At 41.2% G+C, this 23,450-nt stretch overlaps 1 protein-coding gene across 1 annotated transcript; it reads left to right on the top strand.

The window, feature by feature from the left end:
• Positions 1 to 1,751: 1,751 nt before the first annotated feature.
• On the top strand, positions 1,752 to 23,450 carry LOC136447138 (polycystin-1-like protein 2). The gene is made up of 33 exons (XM_066445835.1): positions 1,752 to 1,785; positions 2,428 to 2,589; positions 3,508 to 3,616; positions 3,955 to 4,127; positions 5,295 to 5,427; positions 6,059 to 6,143; positions 7,201 to 7,347; positions 7,744 to 7,984; positions 8,393 to 8,618; positions 8,953 to 9,151; positions 9,409 to 9,613; positions 9,940 to 10,082; positions 10,735 to 10,842; positions 11,594 to 11,770; positions 12,415 to 12,540; positions 13,183 to 13,294; positions 13,844 to 13,929; positions 14,109 to 14,228; positions 14,894 to 15,043; positions 15,507 to 15,509; positions 15,914 to 16,126; positions 17,044 to 17,338; positions 17,822 to 17,952; positions 18,118 to 18,336; positions 18,836 to 18,943; positions 19,540 to 19,718; positions 19,984 to 20,049; positions 20,602 to 20,709; positions 21,176 to 21,389; positions 21,657 to 22,041; positions 22,368 to 22,555; positions 22,799 to 22,870; positions 23,331 to 23,450. The coding sequence occupies exons 1-33, from the start codon at positions 1,752 to 1,754 to the stop codon at positions 23,448 to 23,450; spliced, it is 5,037 nt and encodes a 1,678-aa protein (XP_066301932.1).

Raw genomic sequence — 23,450 nt, 5'->3', positions numbered from 1 at the left:
TGAATGCATTGCTGTTTAATCGCACAGAAAAATTTGAAAGATTGCCTGGTACGTTAATACGTCCAGTCAAAGGATGCAAACCACTAACGTTAGCTTTAAATTGGGCGTAGGTCTCCAGGACAATAGGCACTAGGATAAATACATTGTTGTTTAGTCGCACAGAAATATTGCCTTATACGTTACTACGTCCAGTCAAAAGATGAAATCCACTATGTATAACGTTGGAGGTCTCCAGGACAAAAGTTTCTTTGTGTATTTTGACGCACAGTGAATACGTCCTTGGAAACAAGGAAGGACAGAAATAAACATGGGACTACTGTAAAAGGGAAAATGCTTACGGCGATTTAATTTCGCGGTAGGGAGAAAATGGCGTGTTCGCGGTGGCTTTAAGTTCGCGGTTGAAACAAGCAGGTAGGAGGACAGAAGATAGATCAAAATTTTCGCGATGAAGAAGTCGCCACGAAAACCGCGAGCATAAAACCACCGCGAATATTTCTCATTTACAGTAGGCGCCATGTTCCCATCCCATGACTTATCATGGAATACTTTGTACTCGAAAATCGTTGAAAATGTATTAGGCTGATGTATAGTTGCTATCTACTAAATCTGCCTTACCGCCTGCTGAAAATGTACGTCATACTTGGACGAATTTCTTATCTTGGAAGTTGAAGCCGTTTCAATACACATTGCATTTTGATTGGTGATGCTTTTCGGCAGCAAAACATATACACCCCCCATATACTTTGCACTTGGATGAATACATTGTTGTTTAATCGCACAGAAATATTGCCTGGTACCTTAGCACGTCCACTCAAAGGATGGGAACCACTAATCGAACGGTAGCAGTAAAATTGGATTCAGGACTCAAGGACAAAAGCCTGCATGTGTAGTATGACGCACGAAAAATACGTCAGAGAAAGACATTGCTGTTTAATCACACAGCAATATTGCCTAGTACCAGAACACGTCCACTCAAGGATGGAAAACTTAAAGGATACACAAAAAAATAACGTTATCAGTAGAATTAGATGAAGGACTCAAGGACCTCTTTGTGTAGTATGACGCGAGATAAGAGAAATACATTGTTGTTTAATCACACAGAAATATTGGCTGGTACGTTACTATGAGTCTATGTCCACTCGAAGGATGAAAAAAAACACTAGCGTTAGCAGTACATAGGGAGTAATTCTGAGGCACAAAAGCCTTTTTGTGGAGTATGATGCACCATAAATACGTCAGAGAAATTTTGAAGACTTTGTTGTTTGATGATACAGAAATATTACCTCGTACGCTACTATGTCCAGTCAAAGGATGGAAACCACCGAGTACACCATTCCACTGGACGGCGATCGTGTTGCGACCACACTGCAACCTAAACCTGTGTAACCCTTGACTTCATAATTGAATATCATGCAAAATGTGAATGTATGACATAAAAGACAACAACACACACAGCTTCAAAAAGTATTTTTTTTATTTGTGAAATTCGTTGAGCGCTCTGTCAAATCAAGGACACTATATATATAATATATTGTATAATGTCCTTGGTCAAATGATTGTGTAACGCTTGCAGTAAAATTGGATGGACAAAAGGACAAAAGAGCCTTTTGTGTAGTGACGAGCTAAAGATACGTCAGAGAAACACATTGTTGTTTGATCACACATAAATACTACCTGGAGAAATACGTTTAACTCATTTGTGTGTACAAGATTGGATCGTGCACATATTCAACATGCGAAGAATCCCGAACATGAGGGGGACTGACAGACTGTTACTCTTTACAGGTAAGAATTCATCTGATAGACAGAATCGAAAGACGCTTCAGAGATGTTCTTGGATGTCGTGTAGCATGTTTGTTTGTTTGTATTACATACCCGGGAAATCGCCTTAATTAATGGCTTAAAGCATAACACACCAGGTTTGTACTGAAGAGTACAAGCTGAATGTCTGGACAGATTCATATGTTCCACTCACACCAGGAAGGGCCCCTGCTCTTAATGTGGCAGGTTCTTTTACGTGCTTCATCGACGAACTGATATTTCACATAATAGATATTTGCAATAGGTGCGATAAACAAAAGATCAGCAACAGGTACAATATACGAAGAGACAGGTAAAGTAATGAAGATGTCTTAACCAATGGGAGGGGGGAGCGTTAAGCTTTATGTTGACGTAGCTTTCGGGCGTCAAACATCTGCACGTAAAAGAACCCAACACACTTGTCGAGAAGAGTAGGTGTGATGGACCAAAAGTAAGCGAGCCGTACCGAAGCTGCTTGAGGACGAATCATGACGCTTTTTCATTAGCTATTTTAATAGCTAATTCGCTATTTTAATAGCTAACGAAAAATCGTCATGCTTCATCCTCAGTCTGAGGTTCAACCGCTTCACCTTTTACTTTGACCAATGTTATCTGGTGAAATTACAGCTATCCTGTCGGTGGCGGTTGTGTCCCTGCCGGGAGTAAAATCGTCGCTGTGTCGCGATGTCGCCGCCCCGTCGTGCTCCTGTCGTGACGGTGTCGCAGCAGCAAACGGAACGTGCAGCCTCTGCTCCTGTGCGGCGGACGGGCGTCCTTGGGGTTGCTATGGTGAGCAACATTTCCTCACATTTTCTTCCTTTTGAAAGGCGTAAAAAGCAAGCAAACATGAAGCAACATGCAAACACATTTCAAAGGCTATGTGATTACCTTTACTTCATGAAGCTTATTGTTTTTTGTATGTGGCTTTGTTGAAATAAGTTACCTTGAGCGGAGTGACGTCGCGCTGTCCTTGTCTCTGTCCTTGGCCCCGCCTTCCAATACAATACCCTACCATAGACACCGTGATACCCCCTGTCCCTACGTACGTATACGGACTCAAAAAGGTTACGGGACCAACATCCGTTGCGCCACATGACGCCACATGACGCCACATTTATCCTTTGATAAATGAATGAAGACCTACATTGCACACTTTTGCTCACCCGAGCTACGTACAGGTCACAACAATGACATCTTTACCAGTTTACACGTGCTGGTACTAGTATCGTAGTCTAGTATATAAACTTCTTCTCCCTTTCTTGGTAATGGCGAAAATGTAGAATTGTATGGAGTCGCCTTATCAAAACGCATGAGGAATATATTTTTTTCAAGTGCTTCTCATATGTGAGGGAATCTATTTCCTATGTATCTTAATAGGATACCTCTATGATTAGCATACATAGTACAATCTACGATTTAGTACTTTTAAATTTGTAATGTTATAGTTAATGTTTTAAATAGTGAATTTTACCAACCATGAGCCCCTTTGTAAATAATGACGCGCTTTATGTGCATATTTCTATGTCACATGCAAAGTCACGATGAATAAAACTGAATCTGAATACATTATCTATTTTCTGCACAAAGAAAAACTATGCGACGAGTATGTGACTATGACCGCGCCATATCTTAATAGGATACCTGAATCATTAACATACATAGTACAATTTACGATTTAATAATACATTATCTATTTTTTGCACTCAGATAAACTATGTGCCGAGTACACCAGCCTGGGATGTTGGGGGGATACTGGTGTTCGCGCCATTCCGCACCTCTCGGAGACAGATCCAAGTCTGGCTGACCCCATCGAAAGGTGCTGCCATGGAGCGCTTTAAGAACACTGTCATTCCACATATTGTCAGACTTCTGAACTCTTAAGTTTGTCCCAAGGCTGACGCCATACTAGGGATACATGATAGTGATCACCGCTTTCTGATCCTTTTATTCAATTTTATATTCTATGCATCTTAAAGCTTTTAAATATTTTTAGTCAGTAATACTAGTGACGAATGATTTTAACTGTCCCATAATGTGTTAGACGTCCATTATTGTGTGTGATTTGTGATTGTCAGAGCAATTCAGTGCCAAGCCGAAAGGCCTTGCTAATCTGTACAACTACACGAACTAAATAAAACCATTATTATTATAAAGGTGCTGCCTGGGAGCCGTTTCTCATGGCTTCCCCGTGTTTGCTCAACAAGCCGGCGGCTGGTGCGCCGCGTCTGCCGATGGCCTCAACACCTACGACAGGTTCGGACCGGCATCAAGCTGCGCAGGAGACGGCAGAGGCGGGATCTGGGCGAATGAGGTCTACCAGATCACAGGTCCGACTCTAGGGGAACAATTCCTAATTTTACCTTTTAGCTACTACTATGTCGTGTACGGTTAATGCTAGGGTCACATTTCCAAGCCGGGGCCCGGCCGGGCAGTTTTCCGGAACGAAAAGTACGACATAGAAGACAACAAAAGATATAAACGTAAAACTGGTTATTCATAAGCATGATCTGTGTATATTTCTTGATATGAATTTTTTTTTACGTTCCCGCAAACATCCCGGCCGGGCCCCGGTATGGAAATGTGACCCTAGCATAAGCTAAGCTTTAAAAGGCGTAGTTATACAACCCTATTACACGTAACAGTGAGAACTCATACTCCAGCCCAAGGACAGTGAGCAGCTCTTTCCTATTCAACAAATTGCCGTCTACTGAAAGGAACGTCCAAAAAACCGGTTATTCCATAGGGTCATGAAATCTTCAGATGTCCGAAAACGCTTGAATTACGATTCCTTATAATACAAATACACCCCGACCAATCCATCGCTTTGAACCCCAGATTCGAATCAGCCATGACCAGACAAATTGCTTCCTAGTTTGCTTTAGTGACTAAATCTGGCAAAACAAACTCGCCAGTGAGATCCTGGAATGCGTCAGCTTTTAAAACATGTATTCAGATTGACAATTTTGGCACTTTGGACGTGATAAAAAGTGACGGCGATTTAACGTTTAAAGAAAAGTAGTAGGAATTAAGGCTGATTCGAATCTGAGTTTTAAAGCGATCGATTGGTCGCCTCCAGGTTGGTGTCTCTATGACGAGAAAACGCTCAAAATATAATAAAAATAATAATAACAATGGTTTTTATTGGTCAAAAAATCACCCGCAATGGCAGCCTTTCTGGTGGTGAATTGATGCAGGTTTCACACAAAACACAACATATATAATATCTTATCCACACTTGCATTTTGTGGAACTGACATTCGGCGCCACCAGGTGACCTCAACACGACTTTCCCCAACCGAAGTCAGGTACCCATTCACACCTGGGTGGAGTGAGGAAAGTCGTGTAAAGTGCCTTTCCCAAGGGCACAGAATCGGTGACAAGACAGGATTCGAACTCGGGACGTCTTGGTTCTGAGTCGAGCGCTCTGCCGTTGCGCCACACGACCCCACAAAATGTGCTTCTACGTACAATACATCTCACGGTTATTCATTCAGATCCAGCCACGATCGTCCAATGTGAAACCCTGCACGCTACCGGTTGCAGCCTGCCCATCGCGACAGTTGAACCGCCTGGTGACGTCACACAACCTTGCAACGTCACAGTCGACATCCATGAGGGGATTCGCAGGTTCGGAAATTAGCAGAAGTCATTTCACAGTTCCGAGTGCGCATGCGAAGTCGTGATGCATTGTGGTCTAAGGTCAAGGTTGATGTGATGTGTACGGGCCTTAGATTTTGACCGTAGACCACAATGCACCAAGACTGGATTGGCCCACTCGGAACTGTCAAAGTGGCTTTTCAGATGACCACAAAAAACAAAACAAAATCACAATACCATGGCACAGTAGTCAAAAGTATACCTTTTTGCGGTGAGAATGGTACCAACTCGTTTGCAATGTTATTTCGTTTTACAGGGCAAGCTTGAGACCCTTTGATGAGAATAGCTTGAGGGGGGGGGGGGATCACCATAGAAAACGATATATTTTTTACATCATCCCGAAATATGATAAAAATAGTTACATATAATAAAATCGTTTGGAAGACAAAGTATCAGACCAAAATAGAATTGACCCCCCCCCCCCAATTAAGCCAGAGGTTGACCGTAGCCAGGAAGCAAAACCAATAAAGAGATATGTTGATATGTTAATGTTAAAAGGACTTGAACTGAATAAGAAATTTGATAAGCCATGTAATGTTTCGTAAATAGAAAACCTGCAATGCTTGTATTTGAGAGCTGTAATTTTGACTTTGATTTACAGTGCCGACAATCCTCTGCGAGTGCACCAATGTGGGAACATCAGCCTCCTTCCTCTGGTGTCAATCCGGTGTAATCACACCTACAAAGTAAGGATTCGTACCCTTTTAACAGCTTACGAGCGTTGTATTGTTATATCCATGAAAACGGGAAATATTGTTTTGGGAGTGTCTGTCTGTGTGTCTGTGTGTTTGTTTGTGTTTCCGGAGTTTTGTAGTTAGCATAACGAACCTCTGGTTGTATTGTGACGATATTTGGTATGAGGTAGGTCTTGGAGAGACGAAGGTCAAGGTCGACTTTGAGCCTCCGGTGGATTTCCGTGGTACTGCAGCAAACCGACATGCTATTGTTTTCATGTTTTGGTGACAGATACATTTTGATGTCAGAAAGAAGTGGTGTAGGTTTGGGCATCCTAACAACTTTTCTTGGAACTGCAGGGACGTTTTTTCTTTCAAAGAGGATTAACTGAACGAAGTAATGACAAATGTTTCGTTAGGATGATGATTTATCATTGCTCATAGGAGTTTCCATTAGTGGGTTGGTGGACGGCATAACCCGAATCTTCTGTTTCCTTACCTGTTGTGGTGAAACATTTTGGAAGACCTGGTGTACTTTAGGGCACTGTTCTAAACTACAGGAGCTTTTATTTTGCTGGAGACTTGTGAAAAGAAAACCTACGCACCAATTATTTTTTCATCAATATCAATAATAATAAATGAGAGTGCCACAAAGGTCAGACGCCTTCATTTTCTTAATGTATTTCCATTAATAATAAATGATGTTAACACAGGAGATGGCCTCCATGTACCCAATAGATTACCTTACAGTTCCTGCGCCGCAGTCAGGTCAGAGGTTAAGGCCTTAAAAGTAAACAAACATCTAGTGGAAAACTTTGCAAACAGGTCTTGACAAAGAAACGTAACGCGTTATGAAGTGAAAGACTTTGACCTCAGACCACAATGCACCGGGACTGCTCATGCGCACTTGGAACTGTTGGGATGGCTTAGAATTCTGCTCTTAGTGTGTAGTGAAAATGAAAACTTTAAACGCCTCTTAGACTCTCACTGAATACAATGGTGAGCTTGACGACCAAGATATCTTGAAATAGGTGTTAATTTTGTTTCCTGCATATGTTTGTGCATCAAGGTGTCGGTACGTTGGGCGGTAAGGGGAAACGATTCAGTGACGCTTCCGTTGGGTGCGTTCCACGAGTTTCTGCCTGAAGGTCATGCCAACGAGTTGAAACTCGATCTACCGGCGAAGACCTTGCCTGCCGGTCTGCTTCTGGCTCAGGTAGGAAAGCCACAAACACAGCTTGATAAGCAGGAATCACATCATACACGCAGGAAAGCTCATCTAAGTTTGTGAAATACATTAGAAATATAGTAAGGTACGTTAATTCGCACACTGAAAACCGCCCTTGGGGCGATAGGTTTGACCCTGGTTTCACCCTGGGTAAATAGATAAAAATGAGAAATGAAATGAAATTATATTGGTCTCCAACTAAACTGACACCTGACTTACCGGGACGGCCACTACATTCATGGCTACACACGTGGCACTTCTACAATTTATTCTCGTGTTGACTATCTCCGGAGGTAACGTTAACCCATTTTTATTTTAAAATCAGGAAAACATCACTACGGGTGCTGATAGAATTTGATTGCTATGTTCTTATGATTCTTTCAGGTCACAGTGACCATAGAAGTGCCCGAGATCGGACATACCAGCATCGGCGTGGCTCAGACGTGGCTGGAGGTGATACCGTTCCCCATTGTTGCGCAAGTTTTTGGTTCATCCACAAGGACCCTTCCGTTGTGGCATTTCTGGATCAGGGCCTCGCTGGCTCATGATCCGGACTGTCAGATCCCCAGCGACCAGTTAAGCTACGCCTGGTCCTGTGAAGCAGTTTCTTATCCGAACCCGCCAGGTAGGTTACATCTTTTCAGTGAAGAAACAGTAGGAACCAATCGTGCCTTGATCACAATAGCAATGGGCCCCATAGCCATTATCCCGGTCACCATTTTCCACTGGTCGGCTTAGGGGTCTTTAATGCTTAGGTCCCAATTGGAAAAAGGGGCCCTGCCGGTTAGTTCACGGGCAGACAAAGGGAGGCCCACTGGCAAAGACCCCACCTAAAAGGGCGAAAAAATACATTGACGTGTGTACCTGCTATGAACTAGTGAAGATGAGAATCCGCATCAACGCCAGAAGAATAGATTTTGTGTATTGAATATCCGCAGAACAGCCTATCTCTCATGTAGAATTAATAAACTCTTAACATAGTGCTACATATAGCTATGAACCCCAGATTCAATCTTTAACAAACTGTTCCCAGTTACCAGCGGCGACCTATTGGCTTGTGAAGCTCTTCTTGGAGACCTCCAGGCGGGTTCGGATCCAGACGGAGGTAACCTGCATTTCCACACCCTCACCAATCCTGTCCCACAAAACTCCATTGTCAAAGTCAGCCTGGTCATCTCCGCTGAGGGGCATCAACCTGGCTATACCTACATCAACATACACACCATCGATGTACCTGGCTACGGAGAGTACAGAATAATGTACGTACATTTCTTTTGTACACACCATTGCATTGTGTGGCGCGAGAGGTCCAGGGTTTGAAACCACTGATATGTCCCGATGTTGTGCCCTTGGGAAAGGCACTTTACATGACTTTTCTCACTATACCTGACTTCGGTTGGGGAAGGTCACCTGCTGGCGCCGAATGGCAGCCGCCCAGAGCCTTTTGACAGCTCCACAAAGTGCATGTGTGGAGCAAATATGAATCTCTTGTGTATTATGTGATTGTAAACCATGCAGCTATTCAACACTGGCTGCCATTGCACGGGTAATTTCTGACCAATAAACCATTATTATTGTATTTCGTTTCTGCAGCTGTTCCGCAAACTGTAACCCTGGGGACTTACTGGCTCACGAGATGTTTCACCTCACCATGCCATCAACCATAGACACTTCAGGTCCTTACGCATGGACTCTAGAGGAGGCCCCGGCAGACTTTCCTGGCCTTGACTGGACTAACGATATGTTACTCCTTGATAGCAGTAACCTGAAAGTTCGTCCCAACGTTTTTACAGTACGTACCAAAGAACCCCATCGTTGCTGAGTATTCTAAATTTGCATCGCAATGATAATAAATATCAATGGTTGATTGATTGAAATAAACTGATTATTCCTGCTACACCGCAGTCGTCTTTGAAGAGGCTAAAATCGCGATTGATACAAAAAGATGCATTTCGTATTAATACATGGCTGAAAGCGGGTATCTTCCCAAGGTTTGTTGTAAAAAAATGTAAAGCATTCTTTTGAGACTTTCTTTGTCTGACATTGCAGGTTCCGGGAAACTACACGATCAGGGCTACCACCTACATCGACCCAGCCTTTCCGAGGATTGCCGAGTACCGGTTCCTCGTGATCAGGAACCCGGTACCAGTGAGGCTTCTCCAGGACAGCTCCGCAGAAATACCACCAGACGTGTGCTCCGTCATTCCGGCAGAGGGAGTATCCTTAGTGGACAAGTTCTGCATCGTCTGCGAAGGTATCGTTTCTTGTTGACAGCAAACAGATGTATTTTTACCTCCGTGAAAATGGAGGTATTGTCGTGTGTGTTTGTGTGTGAGTTTTCGAAAATCTTTAGTCATCATAAGTTATGATCTGGATGGATTGTGATGATAAGTGGGTAGATATTGGAAAGGCCGAGCTGAAGGTCAATTATGGACATCCTAGCGGCCTTTCTTGATACTGCAGCAGAATGTCTAGTTTTTGTATCTTTTGTCTTGGACATGTTGCATGTACTATGATTGAATCTAGTCTAAGAATAATGTATCATCCATTGACATAACTACATTACGTTTCATTTTGCAGAGTTTTATGACGAGCTTGGCCCACTTAGAATAGATATCAAGTATAAGCTCGAAGCGGAGGGAGTTGAATTGTCAACAGTCAAGTTCCCCGGGGATGGCCCGGCTACGCCTGTGGACATCGTTGTAAACGCGTATTCTGGCTGGGTAAGTGTGTTGTATTATTTTTCACTGCGTCATTTTAGTTTTTCCGTTGAAAATGTAGGTAAAGGACAACGTGATGGACTGATCTGACTGCCTCATACGTCTCACGACGTTGGAACCTCTAGGTCTAGGTCTAGGTCTAGGTCTAGGTCTAGGTCTAGGTCTAGGTCTAGGTTTAGATCAAGGTCTAGGTCTAGGTCTAGGTCTAGGTCTAGGTCTAGGTCTAGGTCTAGGTCTAGGTCTAGGTCTAGGTCTAGGTCTAGGTCCAGGTTTAGATCAAGGTCTAGGTCTAGGTCTAGGTCTAGGTCTAGGTCTAGATCTAGGTCTAGGTCTAGATCTAGGTCTAGATTTAGGTCTAGGTTTAGATCAAGGTCTAGGTTTAGATCAAGGTCTAGGTCTAGGTCTAGGTCTAGGTCTAGGTCTAGGTCTAGGTCTAGGTCTAGGTCTAGGTCTAGGTCTAGGTCTAGGTCTAGGTCTAGGTCTAGGTCTAGGTCTAGGTTTAGATCAAGGTCTAGGTCTAGGTCTAGGTCTAGGTCTAGGTCTAGGTCTAGGTCTAGGTTTAGATCAAGGTCTAGGTCTAGGTCTAGGTCTAGGTCTAGGTCTAGGTTTAAGAAATATCAAGCAATTCCTAAATTTACTTATGTCTTTAAATTAGGTCTTCTACACACCCATGTTGGACATCGCTCCTGGTAACATAATAATAGAGCTGGTAGCATCAAGCGCTGACGGACGCAGCACCACGGTTATAATGGACCCGATTTTGGTGAGTGGCTAATGCCTGGTTCAGGAAAAATGTTGTGTTTCTGATGTTGATTTTTGATTTTATTCATTTGCACATGTTAAAATCAGTTTACGAACATTAACAAACACGTGTTGGAGGAAGAAAAAAGCCATGACGGCTTGTTCCAGGTCTTCTTCCATCTATGTTAACAAATTATAACATAAATCTAACAAGTCATAAGATACTAATGATCATAGTAAATAATAACAAATGATAACAACATGATAACTAATCAGAGAACGATAATGATCGTAATTGGTAACAAATAGTAACAATAAAGCAATTAATGGCGTATAAAAGTTATACACTAAATGATAATAGAAATGGCAGAGAGGAACAAAATTCTAATTTCAGTTAACAAAGACAAGCAAATAAGTGAACGGTGAAAAAATATGACATTAACTTTAAATTAGTTACCCAACCGACTGTAGCAAAAAGCTGCCAACCGGTACCCTGATAAACTAAATTAATAGCTTAATTGTACCAACATTCCGGACTTATATGTCAATTCTCTATAACCAAGCTTAATATGTTAACTTAGTAAATCTTGTATGTAAACTAAAATCCAGATTAATGCTCAGTTTACATACCTATGACCATCCGTTCACATTATATTTTCTTCACGGAAAGAAAACATGTTGTTTTTGCTCCGTTTCCTCTTCTTCCTATTCTCCAAAAGAATATGGTCAATGAACTGGACTTAATATTTTGTGTTTATGTCGACCACCTTTAGATCACAGCCCCTGACAAATCTCAATTGATTGCACTCGCGGATGAGTTGTTCGGCAGTCCAGTCGGGCCGTTCTACAGCCTACTGTCATTGGGGTTTTCGGCCGAAGCGTTCATGAGCTCAGTGACAGTTGGTGCCGTTACAGCGTCCCTGGCCAACAAAGGGGAGGACATCACTGAGGTACATTCCATGCTATTTTCTCCACGTTTACAGATGAAAACAAAACTACTCTCTTTCTAGCATCACAAACCCACACACTACAGAAAAAGTGGGATCATTGGTCTTGCACTGTCTCGAAAGACGAAGTCGAACCCAATAAGTTAGAACTTAGGGTCAGTGGTTAGACTAAAGTGCTATACGATTCATCAGTATCTGTCCATCCTTTTTTATTTTACATGTAACGTTACTTGCAATTAGCCTACGGGCAAGAACTTGCAAGAACTTTCAACTCAAGCCCCGGGTACACATATCCGAACATGGCGCCCGACAACTAGCCAACCAAGGTTGGCGGTAGGTCGGGAGTAATCTGACCATTCTAGATTAAGATTCAAATTTGACCTCCGAACACACTCTGACCACTACGGGTTTATTTCTAACAACCAGTCAACCCATTCCAGACCTCCCTACCACAGCTGAATGTTTTCAAAATCTAAAAATATTCAGCTGGCGCAGCCGAACACCAGCCGACCTCTAAGCTTCCAAACCTCTCCCAACCATGGTCGGGAGGCCATGTTCGGCTATGAGCAACCGGGGCTTAATCTCGACGCATATGACGTTAAACGGTACAGTTGTTTCATCTGTTCAATTATTGCTGTATTCTTTAGGTTACTGACATGATGGCTGAGAACATGGCAAACGTAGAGCTACAGGACTATGACGGGATTGTAGGGTTGGCAACCACTATACTGCTATTGACTGCATTTCCCGAGTATGTGTCTGGTAATGCACAAGTAAGTATTTTTTATTCAAAATCGCCAGAACTCTAAACATTTCCATTGTTTAAGACCAGTCAGTAGATTAGGAATCTGGTCTGGAAGTTCAACTGTACTAAAATTGATAATATCACATAATTTGACCAAAATTTGCCCTGATGTTTAATGGAAGGTGTTTCGTTGTTGTAAGCGAGGCAGAAGGACAAAATGTATCTATGCCTATGGTGTAAGAGGTGACATTAACGATAGGAATTGATACAACATGGTGGTGTCGTGCTAAGGGAAATGCTGTTGTTGTTCACCATGAAATGCCTACTGGCACATAGAGCAGCAAGTTCCCTTGCTGTTGCAGTAGCAGGGTATATCTCTACAGGGAGGGGTTATTACGTGTTGCTAGCCCTTCCCCTTTAACGTGCTCAAGGCATTTTACGTCCTTTCCAAAAGACGTGTGCAGCCCCAACCGGGAGGCCCTTCCCAAGATTAGAACCTGGGTCTGCCAGTTACCAACCAATCAAAGAAAAAACCAGGAGCTCAATTGTGAGGCTGCTACGAGTTAAGCTACGGGACATTTTTTTAGGAAACCATATGAAAATCCATTCTGAACGTAATGAGATGTTTATAACGATATAGAGTTTCAAGTTATATCTATTTTCGTTGCAGGTCGATAGTTCTACGTGTATGCAGCATACATTTGAGACGTTAAGAGATCTGTCAGGAAATGACACCTTGACGGTGAAAGAGGTGAACACCGCTACGGCATTCATATTTACAGGTATGTTGTCTAAACAGCAATTGACATCAATGACAAGTCTTTTTAGTTGAGTAACACGTTTTCGCATTTTCATGGAAACTGGTGTTTTTCCTGTTTATAAGATAATGTATAAGACAGACTGGAGGCACTTCACGGTGCTCTGTCAGTTATCATCATATAGACAGGCTGTGTGCACGAATCAAAAGCCTCCATTCTTTTTAGGCTACACAGCCGTAACGTCATAAGCATGGGTTAATGAAGAAGTAAGCCATGTATTAATTTTTGGCGAATAATGCAATGATTTAAACTTTTCAATGTTAGTGTCAGTTTAAATTGGCTAGATGATGATGGCGATTGCTTCACTCACTCGGTGGTTTATTCGACTTAGGCCGTCTAACTCCTCTGGCATGTTATCTGTCTATTTTGCCTATTTCTACTCTTTCTAGCGACCCGTGGAGCCTGGTAGAGGCTAGCCTTTCGCGATCGCGTATGCCCTAAAGGATACTCATGCTTGGTATAAAACCTGTAAGGTCTGGGTTCTTGTCAATGAGCTCTACCAATACCTTGCAGGCGCAGTCCATGTGTTCAAAGCTTCTGAGATGAAGGCCATGGCGGAGCAAGAAGGTGGAGTGGGATTCTCCGACATGTTGGAAAAGGTAGGCAAAGAAAATTAGACAAAGCAAATAAACAACAAATAGATATTGGCAAAGGGGTATAACTTTGTTAGGCTAGATCATGTGAAGGTAAACATCATGTCTTTGCTTGCCAATGTTACCTTTCCAGTGATATTCTACTTAGGTAACACTTGTGAGTCTTGTGTGTTTTGACTTTACAGAACAAAGATGCCACGACAAAAACCTTCCAAGCCTTGGATGTGCTCGACGACATCTATTTACTCAACATGATGCCAGCCTACGATGACGATGATCTGTTTGCTGATATTTATACATCCAAGGTACGATTGTGTATTGTTTATTTGCACATAAAAGACAAGGACATTTTAATGCGAACAGTAAGTAAAAAAACATGCTGGGGAAACCCAAAACGTCCAAGGTTTTTCGAGGGTTTCCCCTTGCGATTGACTACTTGATAATAGCTGCTCATCTTAACAGGTAAGTAAATAAGGTCAAACGAAAATTTAAAAAAAAATAGTCATCATAGACAAATAAATAAGGAAAACCAAATTCTGTTTCAATGATGTCCTGTCACATTAGTGGTTGTACTTATTCTTTGCGAAAATCATCTTGACAAATAAATAAGGAAAACCAAATTCTGTTTCAATGATGTCCTGTCACATTATTGGTTGTACTTATTCTTTGCGAAAATCATCTTGTCATTAAAATTCTAAAAAATCACTGTATCTTGTGTGTATTGTCAACCTTATTGCGCTGCGACCTCGTTGTACAACTAAATTTGCTTTCTAAAACTCTTCATAATAGGAATATCTGGGAAAATGTAAAGACTGAAAAGCCAACATAACAAACAAAGCGTAAAAAGATTCGTTTTTATCCATGAAATTCGTTAAGTACTCGGTCGCAGCTAGCTCTCCGCCCTAGTGGAATGGGAGTGTTAAGAATCATAGTCTGTGTATTATTGAGACAATTATTAATTTTTATACAGATTCACGTGAGAATTGAACGAGAAGATCCCGGTGACCCCTCCGAGAGGCTGTACACAGTGGCGGGTGTGAGCGACTCTTTTGTCCGCGTGCCGTCCATATCGGCACTGGTTGGAGATGACTGCCCGGGAGGGGAGACGGTTGGCGTACAGGTACGATCTGCCACTCCCTCCTGTCACAAAAAAGGCCCCCCTCACACTTGTGCGTATATTCATGTGCCCATGGGTTGCGTAAAAACATTTTTTTTCTTTAGGTAAAGTTTGAGGGGATGAAATTGTTTTCTACTTTAACGCACCGTAGTGCAACCTGGTTATCGAACCAAAGACATTACTTTTTCGGCCGCAAACTTTACCTAAACCAAAAAAAATGTTAACACGCAACTTATGCGGACTTGCACATACGCACAAGTCAAGTGTGAGGGGGGCTTAAAAGAGCTTACACATGCAAATCAGTCTATTAGTGTTTATTTTTACTTCCCTGTGTTTTTCAGGGATTTCGCACAAAGCTCTTTTAGAAATGATTCTCAAAGAACACAGATTTAAAAAAAAAAGAATTATATGAAGCCATTTTGGCGCATTTACATGTATCTTTTACATTTTGTTGTTGTTGTTGTAGGATGTGGGAATATACTAAGAAACATTTTTTTTCAAACGATACTGTTAATCAAACAGTCATAACAATTGGCCTCAATGGTAGGTTATATACAGTGTATATATAGGCAAACTTGAATCATGTAATTAGCCCAACTTGAATCATGTAAAACCTAAGATAGTCATTTTGTTGTAGTGAATAGTTTAATTCCATACTTATGTCTTGTTCTATGTTAACTATTGTTGCCATACTTTGTACCTGCTACAATAGTCGTGTAATAAAGTTCTTCTTCTTCTATATTAGTATCATATTTAATAATATGTAGAAACATGAGACCATATTCAGATGCATCATGATTTAACGTTAGATAGAATGATGTAGGTTCACTTTTTAATCTATCTACCATAATCTAAACCTGCTTTTCGTTGCAGTTCCTGGAATCTAATTTCAACCCGTTTGAATATTCAAACAATTCGCGGATTATCGAATCAGATGTGACAGGCCTCGCGGTCAAATGTGGCAACTCGACCGTTCCTGTGTCTGCCCTGGTTGAACCAATAGACATCCTGACACGAAGGGAAAACAGAAGCCTAGATGACTGGATGTACACTTTTACTACATCTTCACTACTCGGTGACATGTCGGTATGTGTGATCTTTTTTTTTAAATTTTTATCTTTTTATTGCATTTCACAAAATTAACAACACATAAAACAAACAAGAGAAAATCAAAGTACAGGAAATGAACATAAGCTACGGATCCAAAAACAATACGTAAAGGTGGAGGTAGAAATGGAATACTTTGTAAATATAAGTAATATCCAAAATGATAGTAATAACAGCCTCATTGGCAAATAGATATAACAAAATCAGTATCAACCAAAGATAGCAAAATATTGAAATTAAACAGAACTAATTTTGACAAATGAATATGAAAAGTCAATATCAACAAAATTATACAAAAACAACATAAATAACAAAAATAACTAATAGTGACTTTTCAGTGGCGAATACAAATGGCAAAAAAAAAACAATATCAACCAAAGATAAAAGTATGTGTGATCTTCATATGCCCCAAAGGGTCAAAATAGACAAAAAGTTATATTAGGCCATGTTGATTCTATTGTATGGATGACATCCACGCGCACCAATTTTTGTCTGTTTTCACACACAAAAAGGTTTTCCCCATGCTGTAAATCATTAAAAAAACTTTTATTCGCACGCTCGCATCGGTTTTTGGGTCCCCAGAGGATGTTGTCCATATAATCAAATCATTTTCATTTTATTTTATTTTATTTATACGGGGAAAATACACTCAGGCTGTGAAGCCTGTTTTTCAGGTAGCCCTGACTTCAAATATAAAAACACAAACTACGACTTATTACACGGTAACAATAATATAGAATCAATCATAAAAGGCATGTTACTTACAGTACAGATATCAATTGCCGCCGGTAGTGCCATTCTTAAAGGTATTGTAAGTAAGTGCAGCTCAACTTGGCTTCAGTGTTAGTGAAGAGTTTAATGATTGGCCAATCGACTTATCGACTATTTTCCCCCAGATTTTCCATGTCCATGCTAGGGGAAACATGTCAGCATTGAGCTTCAGCTTGGACTTCAACACTACCCTCTTTCCTCATGACGTCACCCTGTGGTTGAACAAACACGAGCCTCCAACACCGGATACATTTAACTGGACAACCACGCTGCCAGTTCCGGATGATGAGCTCTTCGCCGTCCCATGGGTGAACGGGACATCTTTGACGTCAAGCGCTTACCATTGGCTGCTGCGAGAAGATGAGATTGCCATCACAGATGAAGATGTGGACGTGTATAACAAGACCGACTATTTTATCGGTATCAGTTTTTGTTCTGTCATATGATTAATACGAAATGAATTATGAACATTGCGTAATTGAAACGCTGGCGTGAAATGTCTAAATATAAAAATGTACAAAAATATGTTACACCACATATATATATATATATATATATATATACACACACATATATATTTAGCATCAGCTAGAACAACCGATGGAGACAACCATTGTATCTCTGAGCATTGTATGATATACAAATATTTTATACGGATTATGATGATGAAGATACCATTAGACATACAGTTTATGTTCAGATATCAAAAGCATATATATATACATATACTCGCTGCCTTTTAAGCATTAGGCAACGCTTCTCTACATATGTATATACACACACACATGTGTTTAACAGTAAGCGATCTGAAATATTGCACACTTGGGCTGGGAGTTATCATCATAGACATTCCGACCCAGACCTCATCTGACAGAAATATTACAAATTCATCTACAATTACAGGAGTTCGGTTCGGTTCTGAGTCTGACCGAGTCAACGGGGAAACCGTCAACTTCACTCTCTACGCCTTCGAGACATCCTGTGTCTACTTTGAGGAGAACGGAACCCACCTGTGGCAAAGCGACGGCTGTAGAGTAAGTTAGTCACAATTTTGGTTAAATTGGTTTGTACCGTTTACCATATCACTCACAAACAGGTCGTTATGATGACTATAAACGTTGTACGTGTAAATAAATTTGTATAAAATCTAAAATCTAAGGAATTTTTTTACAAATTTGTACCGTTTATCTTTCAAACAGGTGGGGCTGATGTCCAACATAACTCACACTCACTGCCAGTGTGATCACCTGACCAAATTTGCTGGTTTTGTGGCGCCGAATCCACTCAACATCCAAGACGCTCTCTCAGCAAACATCTTGGAGAATCCGGCAGGTCTCATCCTGGTTCTGACTGTGTTCGCTTCTTACGTGATGGGAATCGTCTGGGCCAGGAAAGCAGACAGGAAAGACATCGCTAAGGTCAGACGAATGAAGTTTTGATGTGAACGTTTCCTCTCAGCGGCATATGAGTAAAACATAGGAGCATTAGGCAACGTTTATTCATATACTACTATTTTACAAGTACAATATTACTATACAATAAGGAATAATGATAAATGCTTCAAGCATAATTGTGTTTATGGAAGCTTAATTGAAATTCATCTAGAAATGTAGAGCAAATGCGTTAGGGGTATGAAGGATGAAACAGTGAGAACATTTGAAACATAAAAGACAGGGAAAATATACGCATTCCTCTATTAGCAAATTTTCGTAATTGGATTTCTCAAACCGTAATAGAAACAGGGAAATGTGTCATCCATGTGGCTGTGTCGAATGTGCTTGATTAAGTGTTAAATGACGTACGTGTCTTGTATTCATAAACAAAATCTTATATCAAACCTAGCAAGATACCTTAATAGTGTGAGGGTTGTCAATACCTATAATCCAGTTGTGTTTTCTCACTTTTCTGCAATTACAGGCTGGAGTAGGACTACTGCCTGGACACAAGCTGAACCCTCGCAAGGAATGTCAGTACGTCATCACGGTATACACTGGATTCCGGGGCAACGCAGGCACAACCGCTGAGGTAGTCTGACTAAATCACCCTAGCCGTTGGTTGGGCATGTTGGACATGCACATTAGGAATAATGCACATGCTCCTATAAGCTTGATGTTCAACATGATGTTCTATGGTGGAAAAGAATCATCAGCGCCTAATGGTACTTTTTTTTAATCAATATTCTGGCTTACAGGTACAAGAAATGTAACAAACTATACTCCATACAGAGCTCTGGACAGTAAGAGTTGGTGACAAAAACCAACTACTGCCGAGGTGATATTTTCTTGCCAAATGTTTACTGCAAAAGGAAAGCAGTTTGTGTGCTAATAATGAACAAGTCCTTCCCCGGTTGAACTATGGAATGCAAAATATATTGGAAAAATTATTTAGGTTGATTTTAGATGATGACAACTGTATTGGATTTCTGCCTATATCATTGTTTGTTTCTTCATTTATTTGCACGGCAAGAAATGACTATGGATTAATGCAATGGATTATAGTCTTAATTACTAGTAGTCGATAAATGATAATAAATAATACAAGTAATACATAGAAAGTGATAACGATACAATAAGGATATAATACAAGCCACAACATTAACTTTAACCTGCATTTCATCACAGGTTACGTTGGTGCTCTATGGAAGTCAGTACGAGAGCCCTCCCTTTACGCTGAGGGACGACAATCGATGTCTCTTTGAACAGGGCAGTGTGGACTCTTTCATGGTGTCAACAGAGGAGCCGCTAGGGGTCCTCACACACATGAGGTTGTGGCACAACAACGCGGGGTTCAGTCCGTCATGGTGAGTCAACATAGAGATATACAGAAAAGCAATAGATAAATGTTTATGGTATAAAACTTTTGTCATCCGTTCTTTGATATGTTTTGAATATGCTTTGATGATAAAATCGTTTGATGATGCAGAAAGTTCAGCCCAACTAACAGATGTTGAGCAAAGGGCCTACTGAAAAATGTCTAGTGTATTGATAGATGATATTGATAGTCGATATTTGGTAGTAGAAAAATGCACCTTTTTTACAAATACTCATATTTTTTTTCTTTCCCAGGTACCTGAGTCAGATTGTTGTAGCCAACAGAGGAACAAACGAGACAGCATATTTCCTAAGTAACAGGTAATGTAATTTTTTAAGCAAAGTTGAACTGTAATTATCAGCACAACGGGCACAAATTGTATATAGATTAAATGACTCACCAAGTTATGATCCAGTTATGAGTAAAGATTATATACAGATTGTAATGCTAGCTACAATGATGTATGCGTGTTGCGCAGTGAACATATTTCAAAAGACATTGGTCGTTTGAAATATACTTACATTGTAGACACATTTCTTATTATTTTTAGGATAAAAATATTGCGTCGGGCCATTGGTACTCAAGAAACAGAGTATATACTGTACTGCACATGACTTTGTATCTCTGTTATATTTTATCTGACCCTTACCTCTTCCCTTATGACCTCAATGAAAGTGACTCAATGACCTGTAGGCCAATTTGAGCTTCTCATGAATAAACAAACAAACAAGCAAATGTGTCAAACCGTTTGGGTCAGTCAGATGTTCCCCCTCTTTCTTAGATTATCGCAAGTTCACCGCGAAAACCGCGAACATAATACCACCGCGGAAGACGATTGTTACTTTTCATGTGTTTTTTTTGTGTGCATATAGGTGGCTCGCTGTTGACCAAGATGACGGAAAGATAGAGCGTCTCATCCCTACGGCAGGAGAGGAGGAAATGACAAAATTCCGCAACGTGTTCCTTGCAAAGAGTTCAAGGTAATTGGTCTTCTTATATTGTGATAAATGATTTAAGTGTAGTATTTCATTACCACTGTAAGTCTTGACCTATCGAAGAAATTATAACATTTTCGGTCCCGGTAGCTTTCCTTGGGTTTGCAGCCGAACTTCTATGTGTTCCGGTAACGATTTTTGGGTGGTAAATAGCTCCTGCGTTTGGTAAGAAGTGACATTATAAGTTTGGACTCTCTAGCTGCTCTTTTTCGGAGCTGCAGGGGTCGTTTTTTCAACAATCACTTGTCTTCTTGCCACCAGCTCAGGGTGTTGCCAAAGTGCCCAGCAAGCTCTCTTCTCCTTTGCCTGCTCTTATCAATCAGTCTGTAGGGGGTCGATATTATAGAGTTTTGTATTGCAGTCACTACCCGTCCCAGAAATCCTATACGCTGCCATCCACTTTAATGAATCGGGGGAAAACTACCTACTGTCTTGTACACATTTCCAACAGGGACATGAATGATGGTCACCTTTGGTTCTCCGTGGCCGGCCGTCCAGCGCGGAGCCCCTTCACCCGTGTCCAGCGCCTGTCCTGCTGCCTGACGCTGCTCTACAGCACCATGATCACCAACATCATGTTCTTCGGCCGCGGATACGACTTCGACCCTCCCGAGCCGATCAGGATAGCTGGTTTGGAGATCAACCCTCCGATGTCACTTCCACAGGTGACGAGAAAGAATGCAAACTTCAACTTAGATGTTTATGCTACATTTTACTCTAGAATATTCACAGCTTCAATCCATTAACATCCTAAAGAATATCAAATATAGCGCGTGATTGAACGTTAGAATAAGCCCTTCGTAAATTCGAGTACGCATGTGCAGTGTCAAGTGCCGGTCAATTACTTTCATTGCTTAGAGAAGTGGCCCCCTACGGCCTTGAGCGAGATCGTTAAAAAAAATCATTCAATGCCTCGCATTCTTCTGTCTCAGCTGATGATCGGGATACAGAGCGCACTCATCATCCTACCAGTCAACCTCCTCATCGTCTTTCTCTTCCGCAACTCGGGAACAAGAGCGCCCGAAAAGAGCAGCGGCAAGAAGTTGAACTCGGAGCCAGGCAGACGCGTTTTGAGATTGTTACACCGGGGATCTAAGAAGCAGAAGAAGAAGCAAGCTTTTACCTCCAACAACCCAGACACGCCGTCATTTTGGTATCCAAGAGATCGACCCGTCCCCGGTGACAACCCAAAAGACCACAAGCTCAAAGTCCTACAGGATATTGATATTGAAGGAATTTCTAAGATGCGTGACGTAGATAAAGATAACGCTGGCCTTGGACAAAAGTCGTCTCTGCCCTGGTGGGGTGCGCTTGTAGGTGAGTTGTAGACTGTAGAATATTCACTACCACCTTGTTGAACAAGGCTGGAACAGTATCTACAGTTTGTCACTAGTGAAAACTGAGACAGGAATAATTGACATGGGAGCCTTAAACAACCTAATTGTAAGGTTTATTTTTACTCCAATTCCAAATGGATTCATACAACGAGACAAATTCAGTGATCTGTGTTTATTACTTTGTCAACTTTCAAAACTGAAAAAGGAAATAACAAACATATATCAACTGACATATGCTAGCATAAAATCAAGTACAACACAGTTCAAAAGGCTGATATCTAATGTATCAAATATGTGCACCCCCAGGATGGCTGCTCGTGTGGTCCGCGAGCTTCGTGGCGGCCTTCTTCACGGTTCTGTACACGCTGAGTTTCGGGAGAGCGAAGGCGGAGGCCTGGGTGTTCACCTTCGTGACGTCATTCGTCAGTGACCTGTTTCTAGTGCAGCCTGTCAAGCTGCTTCTGTTGGCCATACTGTTTGCCTTATTCACCAAGGTACAGTTCTCCTAAATTAAATCATTTCCACTATAACAAAATTTCGTTGGGTGACCATCATATAAGCTTTCAAGCTTATGGCCTCCCTTGCACGGCTGTACTACTTCCATCATAATTTTTTTTTCGCTTTATTTTGTTTACTTGTTATGTGCAAAATAAGGAAATAGATGAAAATTTGTGTAAGACTTGCGGCAGTGCAAAGTGTACTATATAATTATGAAGATTTCTTTTTTTTTTACTTAGAAACCTGTGGAGGATGATGATCCACCTCCCAAAGCCACAGAAGACGATGAGGAGTATATAATATACAACGAGGTAACGACCTGTTTCATAGTAGTTTTTATCTCACTCCATTGCGACACGAGAAACGATCAAATAATGAGCCAAAGTAGTCAGTCAAACTGGGAGTTTACTTTTACCCTTCTACCTTCTGTTATGGGCTCACTCTACTGGTCATTTTTTACATTCATTTATCTTTGTCGGATTACACGTCATTACAAATGTCAATATGTGAATAGTAGATTCATAGTATCAAAGTTCTGTTGTGGAATAATCGTGATAGAAACATCAAGGAGTATTTGTCTTTTAAACTCCGATATTCTTTGCATTTAAAGTTTTTTTTGCAAGTATTTGCATCTTTATATCATGAGGATATGTTGAATTTTCTACACTTTTATCTGCAGCGGTAATGCAGCAACATCATAAACTCTAGTACTATCTTCACTGTTCTGTACAGTATATGGTTGCTTTGCTTTGGTGAGATGTTTACTAACAGAGCTGTCCAACAGGGCGGCTCACCCGCACGGGGAAAGATGGGGACCAGTGCTACCAGCTGGACGCGATATTTCACCACCAACCGTGCAGCCGACTATGCCACCAACTCAAAGGTAGATGA

The sequence above is a fragment of the Branchiostoma lanceolatum genome, chromosome 13 (assembly GCF_035083965.1).
Source record: "Branchiostoma lanceolatum isolate klBraLanc5 chromosome 13, klBraLanc5.hap2, whole genome shotgun sequence".
Lineage (NCBI taxonomy): Eukaryota > Metazoa > Chordata > Leptocardii > Amphioxiformes > Branchiostomatidae > Branchiostoma > Branchiostoma lanceolatum.
Note: the sequence above shows the minus strand (reverse complement) of the source record. Positions and strands in the feature narration are given on the sequence as shown.

Coding starts and splice junctions, on each gene's coding strand:
- LOC136447138 (XM_066445835.1), top strand. CDS start 1,752: ATGAGGGGGACTGACAGACTGTTACTCTTTACAG. Junction 9,614..9,939: donor GTTCTGCATCGTCTGCGAAG/GTATCGTTTCTT, acceptor TTCATTTTGCAG/AGTTTTATGACGAGCTTGGC. Junction 13,295..13,843: donor TACGGCATTCATATTTACAG/GTATGTTGTCTA, acceptor AATACCTTGCAG/GCGCAGTCCATGTGTTCAAA.